This window comes from Felis catus, chromosome E3 (assembly GCF_018350175.1).
Source record: "Felis catus isolate Fca126 chromosome E3, F.catus_Fca126_mat1.0, whole genome shotgun sequence".
Taxonomy (NCBI): Eukaryota; Metazoa; Chordata; class Mammalia; order Carnivora; family Felidae; genus Felis; species Felis catus.
Window position 1 is genome coordinate 38,020,839 of NC_058383.1, and position 22,970 is coordinate 38,043,808.

Below are 22,970 nucleotides of genomic sequence, written 5' to 3' on the forward strand. Positions count from 1 at the left end.
GTCTTCATCATACGTGTCTAGCTCCGGTTTTCTTCGGGCGGCGCGGCACAGGCACGCACGCACACCTTCCCTGAACCTCGAGCATCGGTCTTGCAGCTGTTTCATGTGTTCTGGCCGCGGGGCCCCCGCCTTGCTCCTCTGCCCTTTCGTCTTGAGGCCGATCAGGATACCAGCCAAGTCGTCCTAGGTGACGATCCGTGACATGGGAAACCGTGTGCACCGTATCATCCCTGCCCCCTCCTGCCTTCTCCTCGAGAAGGGGGTGATTCAGGCGCGTCCTGTGCTCCCTTCCCCCTCTTCTGTGGCGGACGCCTTGAGTCTGCAGAGGAAAGTGTTTCTTACTAACAACTGTGCTTTCTTTCGTCTTTATCCTCCTCTCTATCTTCTTACTTGTGCTCCTAAACCTTAGGGAGAATCTCTCCCTGACCTCCCGCTCTCCCTTGGTGACATATGTGAGCCCCCGGCATAACCCTGATCCTGATGGAGAAGTAGGGGCGGGTCATGCTGGGCCTTTAGAAAGAAATCACAGTGCCTTAGTACAGAGTGAAAATCAAGACTGGAGTAACCACTAGGTTCCGTCACTCTCTCAAGTACTTAGAGAAGTGACCGGCGTCCACTTTAGAATCTCCACAGACTTCTCATGTGCTTCTCTGTATGTATTTCTTGAACTGCAGTATTTATTTAGATGGTTTCATCCTTCAACATAACATAGAAATTTTATTTTCAGTAGTGACACGACGTAATTATTATTTGTCCTACCTTTCATTCCAACCGTTCGGTATTTCAAGTCGGATAGTTTTTGTTTTGTGGGCTGAATCTTATTCACCATCATTCATGGCATTGCTTCTATGGGAAACTTTTGTTCAGAATTCTCAACAGTTGACTTACAAACTTTTGGAAAACATCCTGTTTGTAAGTTGAGGACTGCCTATACTGTGTTATGGTTACACATGTTACCATTTTCTTATGGAATCTGGCATTATAATTTAGGTGTAATTGAAAGTGTGACGATCTGGATAGAAAAATAACATCTCGTTGTTTTTCTGGTCATAGTTGCCCATTGTGCATCTTCACGACAAATCATCTCTCATTGGAAGAACTGCACACGACATGACTGTCCTGTTTGCCTCCCTTTGAAAAATGCCAGTGACAAGCGAAACCAACAAAGTAAGTGAGCATTGGGGATAGAGAAGCTCGGAGGTGAGAACAGCTCTTTCTAAAGAGAGTGCGGGAGAGGAGGCAGGAAGCAGGGCAGAAATCACTAGCGCCAAGGGTAGTGGCGAGCAGAGATATGGACGTGGAGCGGCACAGTGACGCCAGGGGGAAGCTGAGCTTAGCGAGAGACGGACCCGCGGTGTGCACGGTGCTCACGGCCATTTTGGAATTCCGTCCCGGCCCCCGGCACACGCGCACTAGCACCGCACTAGAGTCGGCAGCAGCGGAGCAGTGCCAGGAGGAGGGGCGCTGTGATCACAGAGAGGACCTGACCAGCCTTCCCATGTCTTGACAGACACTCAGTTTCTGAGCGTTTGAAGGTCGCGTCACTGTAGTGGCAGTGACTTCAGGGGGCGGGGAGAGAGAGGGGACGCTTACTTTGGAATTGGAAACGCCTTGTCCTGAAGTGAGTCTAGAGAGAGCTGTGTTCTAGAAGAGCCAGGTAGGCAGGGTCAGGGAGGCACCCGCGAGGTTTTCCCTCCTCCGCGCAGAGGCAGTGCCCAGACCTGTTTGTGTAACTAGCAGCTTATTCGACACCGATTGAGTCTCTGCCCCAGGACTGGCCGCATCCTGACCATCCCCATCGTTCTGTCGTCTCTCGAGCCTTCTGTGTAGCCCTTAGCTGGTCGGCCTAGCGCCGGTCCCTGCTCAGGAGGCCTGAGTGTGGCCCCGGGGCCCCTGCCGTCCATGGGCACCAGAGCGGCGAGAGGATGAGCATCTCTTCTCCACTTTAAGCCCTTCCCTGTCATTTCAGAGGTAACCTTGTGGTCTTTGGGTGTGTCCCTCAGTTTGGACAGCTAGGACGTGCCCTCCAGTGTCGGGTCGCCCCTCGGGCCGGGGCCGCTCCGGGGACCCGCGGCACCGCCCAGTCTCGCACATCTTCCTCCATCTCGTCTGCGCCATCTTGTTTGCGCGTTCGTCGCTCTCGTTCCTCTTGATCGTCTTCCTCGACGCCCCGCTGCTGCCTGGGCAGCCTGTGCTGCCGTGTCTCTGGTCGTTTCCTTGGGGCATAGGGCGCGCTGGCCAGCGCTTCGTCCCTAAGGGTGCCGTGGGTGCCACACGGGGAGGCCCCCGTGTCCCCCTCCCACCCACCCCAGAGGGCGGCCCCGGCGTGGGACGGGCTTCGCCTGTGGGCCCGTCCTCTTCCCTCCCTGCGCAAGGACTCGTGCTTAGTTCCCTTTAAAAGGCACTTTTCTGAATCAGTTAAATTAGTCTTTGACCACAGTGGGAATTCACAGCCAGTTTTCAGGGATCTCTCCTACGTGAAGCGAAGTTCCAGCAATCTGGGGCTTTCAGAACCGTGTACTTGGGACAGGAGTTCTACTGGAATAGGCCACTTTTTCCTCAAAGTCAGTGTAAAACTGTTTTTTTTTTTTAACTAGTATATAGTGGTGGTTACACTTTCTGGTGTTTTAGGACACGTTTCAGTAATAGGGTTTTTAAGTGCCGAAGTAATTATTCCACGAATAAGTAAGTGAGGACTTCATTCTGAACTTCTGATTTGGGGGTGTGGCTTTTCTGGGACCTTTTATTTTTAGTATGTGTTGCCATGACAGTGTTAAACTTTTGTGATTTCTCTTTTTAAGAAACGCTTGTGTGGTTTTTTTTTTTTCTTTTTAAAGAAATGTATGTGGGTTCTTTTTTCAACATCCTTGTAACTGCCTGAATGTTGTGACAATTGATTCAGCGCGTGCTCTGAAGTGGTCAACCACAGCGTTTCTACCAGTCATAACGTGAGGTGTCACCTCGGTGATTTTATAGCATAAAGTCACCGGGAGTATTTACATCAACTTTATGCAAGGTTCTGGTGATTTTTTTTGTAAAAGAAATGAAAGCACTCATTTAAGAAAGTTTTAAGTGCTTCACTTTAGGTTTCAGCCCTGAGTGTGTTCTTTGGGCTCTCTCTAGCCCTGTGGTTTTCTGAGGGCGGAAGAGTTGATGTGGCGAGTGAGAGATTGTCAGCAGTGTGTTTTCTACAAACGTTTGTTGTTTCTCCTGTCCTAAAGCAAATTGTGCTCGTGGCGCGTGCACATCGGCGTCGGGCAGTAGAGAGGAAATGTGGATCCACCCCTCCGACAGCTCAAAGTCAGGGTCCAGAGTGGAATGTATCCGCTAAAATGACAGGACAGTCGCACCCAGGAAGGAGCGAGGTCGGGCGGGGTCGGTGGTCCCGGCAGTCCTGGAGGGGGAGGGTCAGCGTGTGTGGAAGGCGGGGCTCCGTGGAGCCCAGTGTCCGCAGAATAGCGGTGGAAGGACATTCTAGACGGCACACGTGGCATCAGCACAACCAGCGTGGACTCCCGAGTTTCCCGTGCAGGCCAGGTGATTCGGGGAGAGAGGGGTGTTTGTGGCGAGAGGTCAGGGCCCCCGGGCGCTGCCTGAGGCCCAGGCGCGTCTGCCACAGCTGCGCTTTCGGGCAGGTTGCTCCCAGACGCTCGCGCAGCCCGCTGCCCGCTTCTTCCATCGACGTGTCTGTTGGCAGGATCTGCCGGCATCCTCTGTGGAGCCGTCCCAGACCATTGGTTGCCTTTTTGGCCTCTGTCGAGATTTTGTTTTGATTTTTCTTTGAGTTGTTTTCTAGACGTTGTGTCATCACCGATCTTGAGCTGTTATCCCTCCCTTATAGAGGTAATCAGATTTTATGGAATAATTAGGAGTTTTCCAGGTGTATATCTAATGTCAGTCCTGGCATCTGACTTACAACGAATTCCAGTGCACAGGTTGCACGGAGGACTGGGGCTGTGTGGACACACGACCGAATTCCCTGTTTAAACTCCTGGCGCCTCATCCTTGCGGTTCCTGCTCCCCACGCAGTACAGTCCTCCGACCAGGCTGCACAGGCACTGCGGGCCGGCCGGTTAGAACTGCAGGCACTCGGGCCATCCCACACCTCCCGTATTAAAATCTGCATTTTAACAAATTGCTAGATGATTAGTATTTGCATTAACAGCTGAGATGTGCTGCCCTGCATGCCTTGAAGGGCTGGGTGTCTATCTGTCCTGGAGCTCTTGAGAAGTTTCGAGTCTTTCCCTGGGGAAATCATGGGGTTTCCCCACTCAGAATCCCACAGGGACTGTCAGAAGAGATGGGACAGGACCAGCCTCAGAGCCAAACCCAACTGGCTCACTGCCCACAGCTGCCTTAGACGCGGGCCGAGCCACAGTGTGAGGACTGAGAGTGTCTAAGTCCGTAGTCCTCTGGCCTGTTCCTTGAATACCTCCACTGGCTTGACACTCACTACTTGGTCTGGCTGTTTGTTCCCATTTGAAGCACTTCTGATCATGAGAAGTCTTCCTTCCTGGTATCGAGTCCAGATCTGCCTCTTTAAAACTTTTCCTCATGGAGCAGCCCGCTCGGTGCTCAGTCAGTGGTGGTCGAACAGGCCCTTGTTCCACCTGAGAGCTCTTTCAAGATTCTCCGATACCCCTTTTGACAGACGGCGGTTGGGCTGGAGAGCAGGGGGGGGGCGGTGGGACCGGAGTGGCTGTAGGGGCAGAGCAGTGGGCTTGCTCGCCCCTGATTGAAGTACCCAGCCGCCTGGTGATGTATTTCATCAGAGCAGTTTCTTCCTTGCTCTTTTGAACACAGTGTGCCCCTTCTCAGTCATTTGGCTTCCGAAGGAAACGTGTTGTAGAGGCTTTTGTGTTGTTGCCGGGTGGTGGCCGTGCCAGAGGTCTGGCCCTGGGGCTCTGGTGTTGTGTTGTCCCGCCCTGTACCACGCATGGGAGGATGCCGGAGGGGCGCCTGGCCGGCTCAGTCTGTAGAACATGTGACTCTTGAGGTTGTGAGTTCGAGCCTCACGTTGGGTGTAGAGATTACTTAAAAAAAAAAAAAAAAAAAAAAGCGTGAGAGGAAGGCCGTTCCGGTACACACGACACCTGGAAGGCACCGTGGCCTAGGAACCACTCTGCGGAGACATCTGCAGGTCTGAGTAAATTCCAGCACGACGTTTTCCGTAGAAATCTAAGCAGTAGCTGCTTTACGTGCTTTGTGGTGTATTTCCCACCACGCCGACAAAGCTTTGGGGTTTGATTTGTGTCGGTTTTCCCTGGATTTTCAGATTGAGTTGAGTTTTGCTGAGAATGACCGGGGACTTGAATGTCCGCCGCGTGCCCTGTGTGGGACCGGTCATTGGAACGGTCTTCTGTTCCCTCTGGGGGAGGACTGCCTTGGACCTACTTAAGAAGTGGCAGGTGGGTCCTCAAAAGAGCCCACTGTAGAATGTGGCCGTTTATTTCCTAGGTCGTGGGCGCCCAGGTTAGCTGGGGCAGTGGAGGTGAGGGGGGGTTTTGAAGACGTGCTGCCGGCAGGAGAGCCACACTCAGGTGCTGAGACGCCATGTGAAGTGGCGGATCGCACGTGAAATACAGCATTGGGCTCCGAGAAAGGAAGGAAGATGTACGAATGGGGAAAAGAGCACGAGGTTTGGACATTTAAAGAGGTAGCCGTCAGTAATGTGTGACGGGGATCAACGTGGAAGGCCTTGTTCTCCCTCGTGCCGATAAACGAGGCATCGCTGCTTTTGGCGCTCCTGACTTTGGCTCAGTCCCAAGGCCCGCGGCGCTGGCAGGGCCCTCGGACGGCCGGCGCTCCGCCACCCTGCCGCCGTGCCCCCAACTCCGGACTCCGCTAGGGCCTTTCCGGGGCTTTGTGCTGGGCTTTGTGAGCACACTGCCTCCGGGGAGTGGACGGGCTCGGGGAAGACGCGTGTGGTTTCTCCGCTCCAGGGTCCAGAGCTGCCGTTTCCCGTTCCTTAGCGGATTATTAGGTTAATCTGTTCTCTCTGTGTGAGTGCAGACTTGGTGCTCGCGTCCTGGAGCCTAGCAGGGCGCCCCACACAGTCCACACGCACCCTCTGTGCAGTGAGCGAGTGCCCACAAAGAAGCAGAGACCCGGGAGGCATTGTGCGAGTTCCAGGAAGCCTTGCTGCCGCCCGACAGATGAGGAGAACTTCTGGCAGGGGTGGTAGTGCCTTGAGCTCACAGAATGGGGTTTATGGTCACTTTTACCTGGTGACACCTCTTTCAGCCAGTCACGACTCCTCTAGTAAATGTGTGCATTCCGTTACCCTGAGGTATTTGTGTCCCACCATAACAGCATTTGGACTCAAATTGGACCGTGCTTACATGTTGGAGACCTTTTTTTTTTTTTTTTTACTTATTTACGCTTTCTTTTCCGTGCCTTGGATTGTTAGGATTGTCAGCTACCAGATGCTTACTTGTCTTCTGACAGATACTGTATTTTTGTTTAATAAGAAAATGCAATAGTGTTTACACGTAGAAAATAAATGCTATTAACAAACACAAAATACAGTGACCATGTCAGCAGCTTCCGTGGGAGGTTCTGGCTTCCCCATAAATGGCCTTTGCCTAGCGAGTGGCATTCACCCTAAGGTTGGGGGGAGGAGGCATTTTGGGGGAAGGGGTGGCATTTGGGGCCTGATGGATGAGAGTGGAAAAGAGAAGGAAGGAGTCGCTGGTTTTTCACCCTGAAACAGAGGCCACGTGGATAGCGTCTTTCTTTCAGTTCCTCTCCGCAGTTCATCCCTGTGTGCAGCAAATGCAGTCTGGGTCTGTTCTTTACCCCTGGGTGAGAGAACAGTTCATCATCCTCCCAGGATTACTTTCCTTGTAACATCAGAGGTCTTTGATTTGGCGTGGTCAGTTTTAGGAATATGGTGGGCACGTGTTGAACGTTTGGGGGAGTATTAACTGTTAGAGAAAATACTTCTGGAGAAATCATACATGACTTGGGCTGCACGCTTGTCATAAAGTGTACCTTGGGAATCGCTTCTCACTTATAATAATGAGGTGCTTGGTGTGCGTGATTTTGTCTAATGAGTGTTAATGAGTTTGAGATCTGAATGTCTTTATTAGAAAAGTTAATAGTATGGAATATGTAATTACCAAGATCTTTTTTTCTTACACGTTTAGGTTTAATTAAAATATTCTGATAAGTAATGTGAGTTGTTTATGTTACACTGTGTTACACTGTTACACAGTGTTATGTTACACTGTGCTTATGTTACACATCGGTTGCACTGATGGTTGAATGTGAGAATATTATTGTTACATGCAATGGTCTCAATATGAAAGGAGACCTTTGTGGTATTGCTTAATGTATCAAAGATCATATGTTATAGTATCAGTTATAAGCTACTGTGTATAACGTGACCAAAGTTGGGAGGAGTTGGAAAGAAGGGAAATCTTAAGAATACGAAGAGATAGTAGCGTGTAAAACTTCTGCCTTATGGCAAGTGCCCACCAAATGTGGAGATTGGGGTGGAAGGACAGAGGGATGAATTGAACTCCAAGGGGCCAAGGAGATGCAAATTTGGGGTCATCTCTGTTAACTCTGAAGTCCTTGGGAATGGGGTTCTCTGTGTTGCCACAGATTTTTCTTCGGCCTTTTGGGATCGGCCCGGTACATGGAGTACCCAGAGGGGATGCCCTGCCGTCACTAGGCCAGGTGGTGGAAGCTGAGGCTGTGCCGTCCTCAGTGGTGCTGAGGTGACACCTGGGGAAATGCAAATCCACCAAGCTTCGTTCCACCCGTTCTTTTTGGCTACGTCAGTCAGTCGATACAGTTTTTTCTTCAGCATCTTTAGATAGCCAGACCGCTCAGTAGGGGGCCTTCCTGCATGGGAAGCCGTAGGAAAGACGTGTGGGTTAATGCCACTGTGCACAAAGGTTGTGAGGAATTGCGATTTTGTCATGAGATAGATTTTGTCATGGAGTTATTAAAATGAGTAACAAAACTGACCAACTGGGTATCACTCTGCTCCTTGTTTCATCCTCTGTACCCGTGCAGGTGAGCAGTGCAGGACCCCGGGGAGAGTGGCAGCCACAGAGGCCCCCCCTTGGGTCATGTCCGTGGTGGCAGACGAGCTGCCCACACCGCCCCCAATCAGAACACTGTCTCTTGTCGACAACGCGTTTGCTACTCCCCCTGGCACAGACTTCTGAGCGTCTAGATTTCATATGTGATTGTCCTTAAGGGAGCTCTGATTCTGCGGGCTGTTGCCTTCTGACATAGAAAGAAGCTTGGCTTTTCTGGATCTTGTTGCTCCCCAACTGCTGCTGTGCAGAATACACGACTAGACGAGGGTCCCTTTGTCTGCACAGCTCCTTCCTCGGTAGCCGTGTTCTCTTGCCTCGGGACACGGGTGGATAGTCTCTCGATACAATTGTACTTGCTTCTTGGTAGTTTTTCAGTCACGTGTGGCCTTCTCCTTTTTACTTACCTTTCTTGTTTGTGTGTCTGTTTGTTCTTCTAGCCATCCTGGGGTCTCCAGCTAGTGGGATTCAGAACACGATCGGTTCTGTCGGCACCGGCCAGCAGAACGCCGCTTCGCTGAGTAACCCGAATCCCATAGACCCCAGCTCCATGCAGCGCGCGTATGCTGCCCTTGGTCTCCCCTACCTGAACCAGCCCCAGACGCAGCTGCAGCCTCAGGTTCCCGGCCAGCAACCAGCACAGCCTCAAAGTCACCAGCAGATGAGGACTCTCAACCCCCTGGGTAGGTAAAGGGACTCTCGAGAGCTCGTTCGTCCGGCTGTTTTCAGTTACTGTTTTCAGTTACTGTTTTTACTTTAAATTCAAATCAATATACATATAAATTATGATGATGATATCTTTTAAATCCTTGAAATAGAAAACTTCCGGGGAAAGGCTGAAGTATGAGTGCAAGGAAGATGTGACAGGCTTGTGAGAAGAAAAGCATTTGCACAGGAGCCGACATTTGATGGCCGTGCCGCTCCTGTCGGGACGGTTTTCACGAAGGGCATTCAGTGGCTCACAATGCCGAGTCCCACCTGTTAGAGTGCCCTCCTGAGGGGGAGCCTGTACCTGGTCTGCCGGCTCCCCCCACCCACAGTGCGAGGTGACCGGCCCAGACGTGGGCAGGTTGGCGGGAGTGTCCCCCAGCACCTCCCGTCCCGGCCTCTCTCCCCGTAATGGTGTTTCCTGGTGTCGTGTCAGCTCATTGGCCGGGGTATCCCCACAGTTTTTGCCACGTTTGCATACTGTTTTCTTAGCATTTCTCTGTAAATTGACACATTGTTCTTAAAGTCAGGCTTAAGCCAAGCAGTTAGGTCCGTCAGGTCAAGAAGGTTGTGTTAGTTTTATTGTTTTCCTAATAGAGTAAGTCTTTTAACCTTAAGAATGACGATTAAAAACAACTCATTTATTGCTTGTGGGGGCGGGGGAGGGAACCCAACTGCCCTAATGCACACTAACTTCTCCCGGCCAGGAGACTGGGTTGGAGCCCTCAGACCTGAGTTCTAAAGTGACTCCACTCCTACTTGAGGATATAATTTGGGACAAGACCTGTAACCTCTGTCAACTTTTTCTTACTTTAATGGGAACCCTGTACACAACTGTTTTCACGTGCACATTACTTCTTTGATTTTATTTTCTGATAGAAGAAAAGTTGACCCAAATCTGTGTGACACAGGTCAGTTTAGTTGTTCAGGGCATGGTGTTAATGAAGCCGGTGTAAAAGTCTGAGGCTCGGAGGGGATCGCTTATAATTTGCGTCACAGCCCTAGAGCACACCTAGGGCGCCCGCCGGCCTCCACGCACGCCTCATCTGGGTTACTTAAAATGCAGTGAGGAGGAGACTGCCGCAGAACTGGTTCAAGTTGACGGCTGTTACCGGAGAAACAGCTTCCAGAGTTCCTGCCGTAGTGGTTATTGTCATAACTCAGGAGAATGACTTACATACATGGTGATTTGACCTGTTACCGGAACTGTGAGGGGTGGATTATAATTTACGACTTGGTGGATTTCTTTCTGTCTTTAAAGGAAATAACCCAATGAACATTCCAGCAGGAGGAATAACAACAGATCAGCAGCCGCCAAACTTGATTTCAGAATCAGCTCTTCCAACTTCCCTCGGGGCCACAAAGTAAGACCCCCGTTTCAGTCGGCTCCTCTCTGAGCGATGGTCGCACACGCAAGTGGGTTGGGAATCACAAAATTGGGGTTCTTTCTAAATGGGTGACGGTGAAGATAGCTTAAATGGCAGGGGGCAGGGGGTTGCTAAAAGTCACATGTGGTTTGAAAACCTCATGTAAATGAGGCACATGTGTGTCACTTGGCTAGGTGGACTGAGTGTCTTGTTTTTCCCCAGCCCACTGATGAACGATGGCTCAGGCTCTGCAAACCTCGGGACCCTCAGCACTATACCCACAGCGGCACCTCCTTCCAGCACCGGCGTGCGGAAAAGCTGGCACGAACATGTCACTCAGGACCTGCGGAGCCACCTAGTGCATAAACTGTATGTGCCCGCCTCACCCGTGTTCACATATGACGGGAACATGTCATGGCTGACAGCAGTGCGACAGCTGTGCAGTTTCATTGATGTCCGATTTAATTCCTGAGTGGTCCCCTGGGCCCCAGGTGACAGACGGTGCCCTAGCAGCTGAAGAGGGTCGCATGCTTATTTAGGGAGCCACAGCCACTGCCGGCAGGCCACAGAATTGCAGTCCCTGCAGCAGGGCCTGTGCTGTGACCCACGTCGCAGAGGTCGGGACTCCCAGTGTGGCCAGACCTTCTGTCCTCTGAGCTCTGGCGTGCAACGGGGAGCTGGGATTAGTTCAGAAGCTTTGCCTTGTTTTAGGGCTCAAGATTATAATCATGGAGGCCCCGGAGAATCGGGGGAGTTTGAGCCTGGTGAATACAGAGGACACGATAGTGCCACCATACAGTGTGGTAACAGAGAGGAAGTCAGCAGTTCACTTTCTCAGGCTAGTTAAGTTAAATCAGAGGTGAAGCGGGTCAGTCTGATTCCCTTGGAGTGGTTTTGTTTGCCTTTCTCTTTTTAGTGAAAATTGTTTGTGAGAAACAGTTGTATGAAATAACAAGGTACTGATGGTATACCGAAAGTCTCTTGACGGAGTGTGTTGTCTTTCCAGGGTCCAAGCCATCTTCCCAACCCCTGACCCGGCAGCCCTGAAGGATCGCCGCATGGAGAACCTGGTGGCCTATGCTAAGAAAGTGGAGGGGGACATGTATGAGTCCGCCAACAGCAGGGTAGGGTGCCATACGTGTTCCAGCCGCACAGCACCTACAGTAGATAGAACTGCATCTGTCCGGCTCATTGTCTGGAAATAGGGGAATCTGCTAGTCCGGTAGACTCATCACCTCGGGGATGCTGACCAGAGAGACATCCCAGATAGGACCTGAGACCCCTGTACCGCTCTCTTGTTTGACTACAGATGTCACCGCTACAGTGGTGACCGGGGCATGGAGAGTTGTGTTTTATCCTTGGATGTGCTCCACAGTGGGCACTCTTTATAACGCTCGTACTGTGTCACTGCCGGTGTCGAAGATCCAAGAAGTGATTCGACTGTGGAATGAAATGTGACGTGTGTTCAGTTAGGACCCCCTGCCTGATAAGTCCTGTCATGTCACGAGGTGTTCACCATGAAGTTGGGCCTTAGGTGTATCGGTTAGAAGTGCTGGATACTGGGGGCGCCTGGCTGGCTCAGCTGGTAGGGCACGTGACCCTTGATCTCGGGGTCATGAGTTGGAGGCCCCCCCCCCCCCCCCCCAGTCAGGACTAGAGCTTACTCAGGACTACAAAATGGACCAGAAGTGCGGAATGCTTACCTTTGCCGGTGTCCCTAATGTAAAAGTTCATTAGTTTGTTAGAACATCTAACACAGATCATTGGGGTTTTTATAGCTTTCACTGCCTAACATTGAATTTTATCATTGCTCTTCAGGATGAATACTATCACTTACTGGCAGAAAAAATTTACAAGATACAAAAAGAACTAGAAGAAAAGCGGAGGTCACGTTTACACAAACAAGGCATCCTGGGTAACCAGCCCGCCCTACCAGCCCCCGGGGCACAGCCCCCTGGGATTCCGCAGGCACAACCTGTGAGGCCTCCAAGTAAGGACTTTTCTTTCTGCCAGCCCTTAGTCTGCTGGCTTGTTCTTCCCTTTGTGTTTGAGGTGTATTTCCCAGCATGTAGAATTAAGTTCTCAGGGAGCCCGTGCTTTGGAAACAGTGGTAGTGGCCGTGGCCTTCCGCCTTGGCCTGTGTTTGGACGTTGAGTCTCTCGTGGAGGGACCCTTTTAAGGGTGTGCTGGCCTCAGAATGCACAGTGCTTTTAGACCCGTTGACTGGTTTTCCCTTTAAGTTTGAAGTTCTGAAGATAAAATTCTTTATTCCCAAATGAGGGATTATTTTAAATGACTGATTTTTTTCTGCCATTCTAGATGGACCCATGCCCCTGCCAGTGAATCGCGTGCAGGTTTCTCAAGGTATTGAACTATTGTTGTGAATCCTATTTTGGCTTAACGTTGAATAGTCACAGAGTTCATTCGCTTTTCCTCTTCCCCTCTGTATTTCTTTATAGCTCCTTGTTATTCCCTCTGTTCCTTTTGCTGATGACCAGAATTCAGTTCCACAGGCAGTATGAGTATCTGTGGTGTTTGGAAGCTAGAAGACCATAAGAAAGTTCTCCAGGGAGATAGGAAGTGGGATTAGGCTTTTTTTTTTTTTTTTTTTTTTTTTCTTTTTAATGGACAGGAGGGTCTATTTCTCTTAGGAAGAGTCACCTCAAGAAGCATTGCAGGTGGGGGAAGGAAACATTTGTGAATGTTGCAGAGGAGAGCGTGGAGCCGGCCGGGGGCGGGAGGGTGGTGCGGGCAAAAGAGCGTGTGTCTGTGCTCCTCGAGAGGCTGGGGCGCCGCAGCCAGTCTGGACTCGACTTGAGGGTCTGTGGTGTTTGTGGCAGAGGCGGTCTTTGGAGTTCATGGAGAGGGACATTTCACAGCTTTTATAGCTCTTGTCCAGTTGGCACTGGAACAGTAGGATATTTTTCCAGGTTTTGAGAAGAGGTGGCGACTTCCAGGGGATTCCACAGCAAGGCCTTGCAGCTGTGTGCCAGAGTAGTCTGAGACAGGAGAAGAGGTCATTGTAAAAGTTGTTGGCAACCTCGGGGCGCCCGGCTAGCTCCGTCGGAGGAACATGAGACTCTAGATCTTGGGATCATGAGTGTGAGCCCCACGTTGGGTGTAGAGATGACGAAAAAATAATAATCGTAAACTTGAAAAAGTTGTGGCCATCTTCGTGCATACTGGAGAGACCCAGGAGATACACTGATGATCCGGAGAAACTTGAGGGACTTGTTTTGATGGACCAGTTAGGAGTGAAGGAAACCGGGAAGCCAGGGAAATGGAGCGAGGGAGTGTAGCCGAGTGCTGCGTCGGACGTAACATGGAAGGTTTGGCTGGTTTGGGATCTGATGGGGGCTGTTGAGCAGGATATGGAAGGAGGAGTTTTACAGCACAGCACTCACGCCTTCCTTACCAGCACCTGTGTCTGTGTGAAGAGGGAGCCCTTCATGGTACTGTTTCTCAGTACTGCCTTTTTCTCTTAGTTCATAAAATCCTCAAGGAGAGAGGGAAGCTTACAGCCTTCCTAGAAAGCCCCCCTGAGCCCGTGCTGGCACGTGGTTTTTAGGGTGACGTTTCTAGGTGTCCTCAAAGGTAATGCTGAGCGAGGCACATGTTCTCTGAGACGTTGTCCTGGCCACACCAGTATTAAGGCAGCATCTCAAGGATTCTGCTTGAGTCCCAGTGTCAGCCCTAAGACTGCTTGAACCAGCCTTTATGTAGAGCTCAGAGCTTCCAGAGTATTGTGAGAAATAAGGAAGAATGAGACTCTGTGGCCCGGAGATGCTTAGTGGCCAGTGAGGTGTCTTTCATTGTGTGACACTCCTGTGGCTGTGAACACCCCTGGGTAGGTGAAGTAGCCACGGAAGTGAGAGCTTCCCAGTCTGTAGTGAGGAGGCGGGGAATGAGAATTGCTGGCCCTCGGGCACTTTCTAAACACTTAGCACACTTGCAGAATTAAAACCATATTTCGAGTCTTCTCCCAGATTCTAACAGTAAGGGTAAACCCAGCTGAAGAGCCAGGAGGCCTGGGATGATGAGGATGGCCTTCCTGCAGGAGAGGAGACGGGGGCCACTGTTCCAGAAGGTGTTAGGGAGATTGGCTCCGATGGGTGCCCGGACCCTGGCTCACACGTCCCCTATGGATGTAGGTGTACCTTCCTGGCACCGCCTCGTTCACGGGTGCTTTACCTGACTTTCTCCCTTTGTCTCCTTGTGCTACCCTCCCCACCCTCCCCAAACCGCTCTCACCACCACCACCACCACCACCACCACCACTGCACTGGTGCCGTTTTTCCGGATTTGAAAAGTGGTATAGCACCATCTTTTCTGATTCGCTGCGTGATTTTTCTTTCTGTTGTGTGTACTGCATACATGTTCCACTCTGTTTCGCTTAGCGTTTGGCAAGTTTGTAGCTCCTATTTTCCTGTGGGTACTTTTTCTAATGAACCGTTGTGGGTACGTTTACAGGGATGAATTCATTTACCCCAATGTCCTTGGGGAACGTACAGTTGCCGCAGGCTCCCATGGGACCGCGTGCAGCGTCCCCCATGAACCACTCTGTCCCGATGAACAGCATGGGCTCCGTTCCAGGGGTAAGTGCTTCTGTTGGCCTCAGCTGTGCCGAGGAGGCCTTGCTCGGGTAAGGAAAGTTCTCTGCACAGTGAAGTTGTAGGTCAAGAATCCCTTGGTGCTTACTCCTTTGGTTTTGGCTGTGGTTTATTTACTTCACATCTCTCTGCCTCTTTTTGGTCTTCATTACTACAGCGAGAATTATTTGACCGTTACTTATTTTTGTTGGGATGATGAATTAATAGGGACTTGAGACTTTGCGAGAAGACATGTCTGAGATTGGAGCTTGCAGCCTCCCACAGTTGCAGAGAGGTGCTTGACAGCATCTGTGGTCTCCTAGAGCTTACTGTCCTGAGGCTGCCTTCTTAATGCTTCAGAGAAGTCGTAAAAGGCATATTTTGAACTTTAAATTATGGCATGCTATTGATTTCCCTTCAGAGATAAATTTGCAACTGGCTCCTCAGAGACCTTGCGTGAGAAGGCAGGGGGAGGGGAGATTTGCAGAGTTCTGTCTCTTCTAGTTTATCTTGAAGACTCTGGCCCTCGTCCTCTGAACTCTCGACGATGCTTGTCTTTTAGATGGCCATTTCTCCTTCCCGAATGCCCCAGCCTCCGAACATGATGGGCGCTCACAGCAACAACATCATGGCCCAGGCGCCTGCGCAGAACCAGTTCCTGCCTCAGAACCAGTTCCAGTCCTCCGGCGGGGCGATGAGTGTGAGCAGCGTGGGCCTGGGCCAGCCGGCGGCCCAGACGGGCGTGCCGCAGGTACCGTGCCTGGTGATGGAGCCCCAGCCTCCTCCTGACCTGGGCTAAAGTTCCACAGTACACACTTGGATGTGACTCGCATCTCTCGTTTCCCCCCACCTCCCGTTTTGTTGCGTCATTTTTACTTTCTTTAGAATTACTCTTATCTTCTCTGGGTGAGCTTCCCACAAAAGTGGAATGGGTCGTCGTCTTTTGGTTCCTGGTCTTTGTGTTCTGGTTTGGGGTTGGGTTTTTGTTTTTTTAGCGTTTATTCGTTTTTGAGAGAGCGAGAGAGAGAGAGAGTCAACGTGCAGGCTGGGATTGGCAGAGAGAGGGAGACACAGGATCTGAAGCAGGCTCCAGGCTCTGAGCTGTCGGCAGAGAGCCCAGTGTGGGGCTCAAATTCACAGACCGTGAGATCGTGACCTGAGCCAAAGTCGGATGCTTAACTGACTGAGCCACCCAGGCCCTCTTTAATGGTGTGTTTTAAATTCAAATGTGATCCTGAGAGACCTTGAGTGTTAAAGGGTGAGGAAAGGCCCTGTGACTCCACTCCTGACCATTGGGTTGAAATACCCTGTTGTCTGTCTCTCTGACCATCCCAGGTGAATCAGGCTAACTAGATCGATTGAGCCTTTCTTGTTGAATGTGTTTGTAAGTACTCTGTTGAAGGCTGAAGAGAACTATTTCCCATTCATTATTCACTTTTTCCCCTTTGTGACCATTGTTAACTGTTGGGCATCAGATTGCTGCCGTGTGCCGATACACCTGTATTTAAAACAGGCCACATCTTCCCCCGGAAGATAATATTCATGTTTTAATTTTTTACATGAAGTAATATTGAAAAGAGGTCATTGGCTACACTAGATTTACTCACTAAATATTTGTTAATTAATTCTTAATGTCTGCAGTACGGCCTTGCTCTAGAACAGCAAACTTGTCCTGTAAATAGTTTTCACTCTGTGGGCCATAAGGGTCTTTGTTTTAACGACTCAGCTCCACTGTAGTGGAAAAGCAGCCATAGGCATATTCATTCACACATAAATGAAATGAGGGGGTGTGGCTGTGTTTCAATAAGACTTTATTAGAGGAACAGGCAGCTCGCTGGATTTGGCCACGGTTGCTGGTTTGCAGACCCCTGCCCGAGAGCAGTGATTTGGGATCTGTTTTTTAAAAGTCCGCAAATAATTATGTGAAGCGTGTCCCAGTTGCAAATCACTGTACTGAAACATTTCAGTGTTTCAGTAACCCAGCTTTTTTGCAAAAGAGAAATACTTTTTCCAGTGGTCTGAGCTGTGGGTAGATGCTTTGGAGCATGATGCTAGTAAGCTGAGTGGACGTGCTCGTTTGAGCCAGACGTTTCAGCGGGTCTGTAAGTCACGGTACGAGAGATATTTTGTAGCAGTAACTTCGCTGGAAAGTGCATGTTGTTGTAAGTGTACAGCTGGGTGAATTGTTACAAATGGAACATTCTCTTGAAACCGGCAGACCTCACCAGGCAGACCTCACCAGGAAACCGGGGTTAGATTTTCATGCATTTAATTCTTCAAGTCTATTGCCACATTCTGACATGGGGGAAATTATTTTAACATACTCTGTTCCCTCCGTTAGGGACAGGTGCCTGGTGCTGCTCTTCCTAACCCTCTGAACATGCTTGGGCCTCAGGCCAGCCAGCTGCCTTGTCCACCAGTGACACAGTCACCGTTGCACCAGACGCCACCCCCTGCTTCCACGGCCGCGGGCATGCCGTCTCTCCAGCACCCGTCGGCGCCTGGGATGACTCCTCCCCAGCCAGCAGCTCCCACCCAGCCATCGACTCCTGTGTCGTCTTCCGGGCAGACCCCTACCCCGACTCCCGGCTCGGTGCCCAGTGCCAGCCAGACCCAGAGCACCCCGACGGTCCAGGCAGCAGCCCAGGCCCAGGTGACCCCACAGCCTCAGACCCCAGTCCAGCCCCCGTCTGTGGCCACCCCTCAGTCATCACAACAGCAGCCGACGCCTGTGCATGCCCAGCCTCCCGGCACACCGGTGAGCCTTGCGGTCTGTCTTTGGGTGGAGACTCATAATGGAGAACTTCTCCATAAAAAATGCTGTTGTGAAGTCGCTACAGCGTTTCGGTGCAGCCCCAGAAAGTATCTGTGCCCTAATCCAACCATAACAAGCTGTGTTTGATTTCCGACATTGCCTCCATAGGCCGTGTTTGTGTTTGGCTGGATGTGATTTAAGATTATCTTCCCTAATTAAATGAGTTTTCAGAAATGGGCACTTATAAAGAAATCCCACATGGGTCCTCTATAGATTTTTTAAACTGTCTATACTTAGGAGCCGTGTGTTCCCCATTATCCATCGCAGGTTGACATCCTCTGAGTTTTAGTAGTTTTTTCTCTTAGACTACTGTGTTTGGTGAACAAGACACGTACCTAATTGTGTGTGCTTTGCCTTCACCTGTTAGCCTTGTTTTCAGACCGGGAGCCTTTTCTTTCCGTGACAAAATGGCAGACTCAGGTTAGCACTTCCTGTGGCTCAGGTCTGCCCCGTGCTCCGCGGACCTGCTGGCAGCGAGCAGCCGGTGCTGCCCACTCACCACCCTCTGCACCCCTGCCCTGGTGGCCGCTGACATCTTCCTGTCTGTCGTCTTATCAGCCTAACTTAGAAACCACCCTTCCCCCTGAAATACGTGAACTTCATTCTTGGGGACTAAGGATGTTTTATTTATAAACCTATCAAAATAAATCTCAACAACACCCTCCGTACAACATTACTGTTTGTGTTTCTCCATAGGGAATGTGCTTTTTATTCAGCCTTATTTTATGTTTCTTATTTATAAATGAGATCCCTGTTATTTTATGTTCTCTTTTATTTAATTCAAACTCCATTAGGTGAGACTTTGAAAATTGAGAATTCTGGTGGTGCTTCCTTCCCTTAATGTTTGCTTATTCCTCCACTACCTCCACCACCTCTGTTCCTGCAATTAACAGGATAATTATATGTTCTTGTTCCATACGGGCATGCACTCCTACTCGTATACGTGTTTATCTGAGTTCCAGCCTTTTACGATAAACGCCAATGGCTTTATTGGAAGGAGTTCACTTTAAAGAATTTTTTTTTTTAATATTTATTCATTGTTGAAAGACAGAGAGACAGATTGCGAATGGAGAAGGGGCAGAGAGACAGGGAGACACAGAATCCGAAGCAGGCTCCAGGCTCCAAGCTGTCAGCACAGAGCCGGACGTGGGGCTCGAGCTCACAGACTGCAAGATCATGACCTAAGCCGAAGTCGGCCGCCCAACTGACTGAGCCACCCAGGCGCCCCAGTTAATTTTAAAATGGGAGGTTCTGTGACTTAGGTAGAAAACTTCTGGAAACTAGTTTTATATCAAAATGTAGAAAGCCCTGCTGTCCCATCTCTGCATTCTTGGTGGGAAGTTCTTTGTGTTTCTGCTCAATGCTGACTTCCTCTGGGATTCCTATTTTAACTTCTCTGTTCTTCAGTTCTTTGTGTCTCTTAGGTTAGTGTTGAGAAATGGTAACATAAAAGCGTGTATTGGTTCAGCCGCAGAGTTTCACGTCGTTTATGCTGTGGTGTTAACAAAGATGATGATCTTTGTCTCTCCACAGCTTTCCCAGGCAGCAGCCAGCATCGATAACCGGGTCCCCACTCCTTCCTCGGTGGCCAGCGCCGAAACCAACTCCCAGCAGCCAGGACCCGAGGCACCGATGCTGGAGATGAAAGCAGAGGTCAAGACTGAGGACACTGAGCCTGATGCCAGTGAATCCAAGGGGGAGCCAGGGTCTGCGGTAGGTGCCGTTCCCGGGCGTGAGCAAATGTGCAGCGCGAGTGTCCCTAAAGTGTCCCAAGGGGAGATGCTACAGGCCCTCCGTGGACAACCCTGCCTTTTGTTTTAATATCCTGCTTGATTACGGGTTCAAAGAAGGTACAGATTAAAAACAGATTGGTTATTTTTAGGTACTAGGTATAGGCTTCATTTTATTTTGCCAGAAATGAAGAGTTCCAGTTTATATCTTAAATGACAGGATCATCCAGTGACATGTCACCACGGCTCTGCAGAGTCCCGAAGGCACAAGGGCGTGCTCACGCACGAACTCGCCTGTGCCAAACGTTGAAAACTAGATCCAGCCCCACAGACAGGTTTTGTTTGGCCCACGCAATGTTTTTAGAAACAAGGAATTACAAATAATACTGGATTTCTGGCTTTTCTTTGAAAACCACAAGCTCCCCAGCACTGTGCTCGCACTCCCGTGGCGGCAGTCTGGGTGGGAGCCCCAGCCACAGCCTTTAGATGGGGATCGGGCGCCCCAGTTTGCCAGAGTCTCTGCTCCTCTGCCGGCTCGCACGCCTCCCGCTGCACCGTCTCTCTCACCTCCCTGGCCCTCAGAGCGATGTGGCGTTTGAAACTCGGCCCCAGTTTTCAAGGAGAGTCTTGTTCCAAAGTAGGAGTTCCTCTCTGTACAAGCCCTGAGCAGGTCATGGGTGCGTGGGGGCCACGTCTTTTACGCACTCTGGCATGTAAAATTGTTACATTAGCACTCTAATTGCAGTGGTGCTGTATTAAGGCAACTCACCCGGCCCCAGGTGCTCCACTCCTCCCCGAGGAGAGGAGCGCATGGTAAATACAGCGCTGAGCAGGGGAAGGTTTTGACAGGCCCGGATAGATTGTTAAGAGCTTTCCGATGAGGCTGAGTTAGAATAAAGGTTTTTGATATTCGTACATCATTATCTGAATTTTGTTTCTTTTAAGATGATGGAGGAGGATCTGCAAGGATCTTCTCAAGTTAAAGAAGAAACAGACACAACAGAACAGAAATCCGAACCGATGGAAGTGGACGAGAAGAAACCGGAAGTCAAAGTAGAAACTAAAGAGGAAGAAGAGAGCAGCGCTAATGGGGCCGCCTCTCAGTCAACATCTCCTTCACAGCCACGCAAAAAAAGTAGGTTGTGTTTCCTGAACTTTTGAACTGTGCCGCTTTTCCACCGTGTTGTGATCCCACACTTGTGGCCTAGAAGCTAAAGCAGAAAAGTAACCGCCCCTCCCCTTACATCTTACCTGCCTGCCCTTCCCCCAGTCTTACCTCTTCAGAAATGACGACAGCGAGCTGGACTCTGGCCTAAGGACCCACAGGGTTTATGGGAAGAACGAGAAACGGGCCACGGCTCTGAGGGACAGGCCAGAGGGGTGGGTGCATCCGAGTCCTTGCACCCGCCGAGGAGCTCGGGCTTTTGCCTGGCGAGACCTGTACAGCCACTGGTAGATTTGAGCAGGAGGACGCCCGAAAGCCGGGCCAGGGAAATTCTCACCGAGGCAGCACATGTGTGCGCTGATACGGATGGGAAGCGGGGTGCCAAGAGTCAGGGTGCAGCGCATTGGGCCCCAGTGGCCTGGTGCAGCGGGAGGGGCGCGTGAGTGGGGATGCTCTCTGCCCATTGGAGGTCCCGAGTAAGGAGGTTAACGGGGTGTTGGAACATTGTTAGGTGACCCTTGGAGATGGGATGTCGCTCAGAAAGATAAGGACTGCATGTGACACATTTGGGAAAGACGACAGAGATGTATCGGAGGCTGACATTCTATAATTTTGCCAGTGAGAGGGACCCTGGAGGTAATGGGCTACCAGAAGCTTTCAGGTCTCAGGCCCGTTTATACTCCTAAAAATTGAGGACCCCAGAGGTTTTGTTTGTGTGGATTATGTCGCTGTTTATTCTGTCGGAAATTTAAAAATACGTATTTCTCTAACACACCTGTTCCATGGCGTCCATGAATAACATATTTTTATGAAAAATAAGCTTCCCAGAGCAAACATACTTAGAGTCGTGACAGTGTTTTCTTTACAACATTGCGACTCAGTCTGGCAGACACGGCTGGACTCTCCTGTCTGCTGCTACCAGCTCTCTTGTGCTGCCTCGTTTGTTTCAGTTTATTGGGAGCATTCTTGTTTGATACTACACCAAAACTCAGTGAGTGGAAGTTTCACAGAGCTCAGTTGTAGTGTGCAGCCTGGGTCCACAGCAGCACTGAAGGTGTCATGCCCGGTGACATTACAGTCCGTCTGTTTGCCTTGTGCTGTGAATGAATCCTTTACCCCTGGCGGGGTGGGTTGTTTCATTTTTTAATAACACGATCCTTTGGTCATCTTGGAATTTGGCTTGCTGAGTTACGCCGATTTTCCAAATGTCAGCATACTTCACTGTACGATATATTACGTTTATTTTATTTTTGAGAGAGAGGGAAATAGAGCGCCAGCGGGGGAGGGGCAGAGAGAGGGAGACACAGAATCTGAAGCAGGCTTCAGGTTCTGAGCTCTCAGCCCAGATCCCACCCTGGGGCTCGAACCCATGAACTGCGCGATCACGACCTGAGCCGAAGTCAGACGCTTAATTGACTGAGCCGCTCAGGCGCCCCTTCACTGTACACTATTTGTTTAAAATCACATTTATTAACATCACTATGAATCTCTTCAAAAGAAGTCTTGGGAATTTTGAGAGGCTGTCAAATCAAGCTCACGTGGCAGGTAGAAGTTTCTCCAAATTCTGATTTTGACCTAAGTCCAAATTTTATCATTGGCAACAAATACTGTGTATTGTCCTTGGTGTAACTGGCCCATTTTGTTCCTTTTTGGGAGAGTATCTGCCACATACCCAGATCTGAATACCTGGAGCTTGTCTAGCGGTCTTTTTCCCAGTCGTACTGTTCAGAGCTGAGAAAAGCAGCCGCTTCCGCTGTCGGCCCCACGCGCACGGGCGCCTCCTCCCGGGGCATTGGCCGCACACGGGGAAGTGCTTGAAGCCCGCTTCCTGTTCGGTGCTGCGAGATCAAGACGCGTAGCCCAGGGTTGAGATCCTTAACAGTAATAACGTTTACTCCTCGACCGAGGATGTTGTTGAGTGCGGCTGCCGCGTTTTCCTCCGTGTGCACAGCAGCATGGAGCACGGTGACGACTGAGGTTTGGTGCCGCTGCCTGCGTGGCGCCGCGGCACGAGTGATGTTATTCGTGGTTCCTTTTGCTTGTTCGTGCAAATGTCCACACGGTGCGGCAGGAGGATGACGGCCTAGTGTTACTGTGAAAATCATTTTATGTTACGAAAGTCAACAATTTCGGAGACCCTTGGAAAGGGCCTAGCGCAGTGCTAGAACTTTCTGTGACGACAGGAATGTTACTTATCTGTGCTCTCTGTGCTTGTCACCAGCCACACGTAGCTCCTGAGCACTTGAAATGTGACTGAGGAAGTGCTGGCGGCTGAAGACAGGAGTTTGAAAATGCTTTTCCCTCGGCATAGGTGTCTTAAACAGATGTGTAGTGAGCGAGTAAATGAGTTATGGACCCAAGTGACCTACGTGTGAGCTTGCCACCAGGAGGGGATGCAGCCTCCAGCAGGGGGCAGCGCGCTCCCCATGAAGAGCCGGATAGTCCCTGTGGGCTTTGCGTCCGTCCGTTCGGTCTCTGTTGCAGCCATTCTGTTTCGTGGCCTGAAAGCCGCCACAGACAGAGCAGAACTGCATTCTAATAAACC

The 22,970-nt window shown here is 50.5% G+C and overlaps 1 protein-coding gene across 6 annotated transcripts in view; it reads left to right on the forward strand.

Annotated features, from left to right (window-relative positions):
* The window catches only part of CREBBP (CREB binding protein), a 128,730-nt gene that overhangs the window by 75,914 nt on the left and 29,846 nt on the right, over positions 1-22,970 (forward strand). For 5 of the 6 annotated variants that reach the window (XM_023246594.2, XM_023246595.2, XM_023246596.2 and 2 more), the window contains 12 exons: positions 1,054-1,167; positions 8,492-8,734; positions 10,021-10,123; positions 10,349-10,495; positions 11,133-11,250; positions 11,945-12,116; positions 12,446-12,490; positions 14,597-14,721; positions 15,278-15,466; positions 17,057-17,473; positions 19,064-19,243; positions 20,206-20,395. In XM_023246594.2, the coding sequence (XP_023102362.2) occupies positions 1,054-1,167; positions 8,492-8,734; positions 10,021-10,123; positions 10,349-10,495; positions 11,133-11,250; positions 11,945-12,116; positions 12,446-12,490; positions 14,597-14,721; positions 15,278-15,466; positions 17,057-17,473; positions 19,064-19,243; positions 20,206-20,395 (2,043 nt within the window). The remainder of the gene's footprint in view (positions 1-1,053; positions 1,168-8,491; positions 8,735-10,020; positions 10,124-10,348; positions 10,496-11,132; positions 11,251-11,944; positions 12,117-12,445; positions 12,491-14,596; positions 14,722-15,277; positions 15,467-17,056; positions 17,474-19,063; positions 19,244-20,205; positions 20,396-22,970) is intronic. The other variant, XM_045047926.1, reaches the window with a different exon arrangement.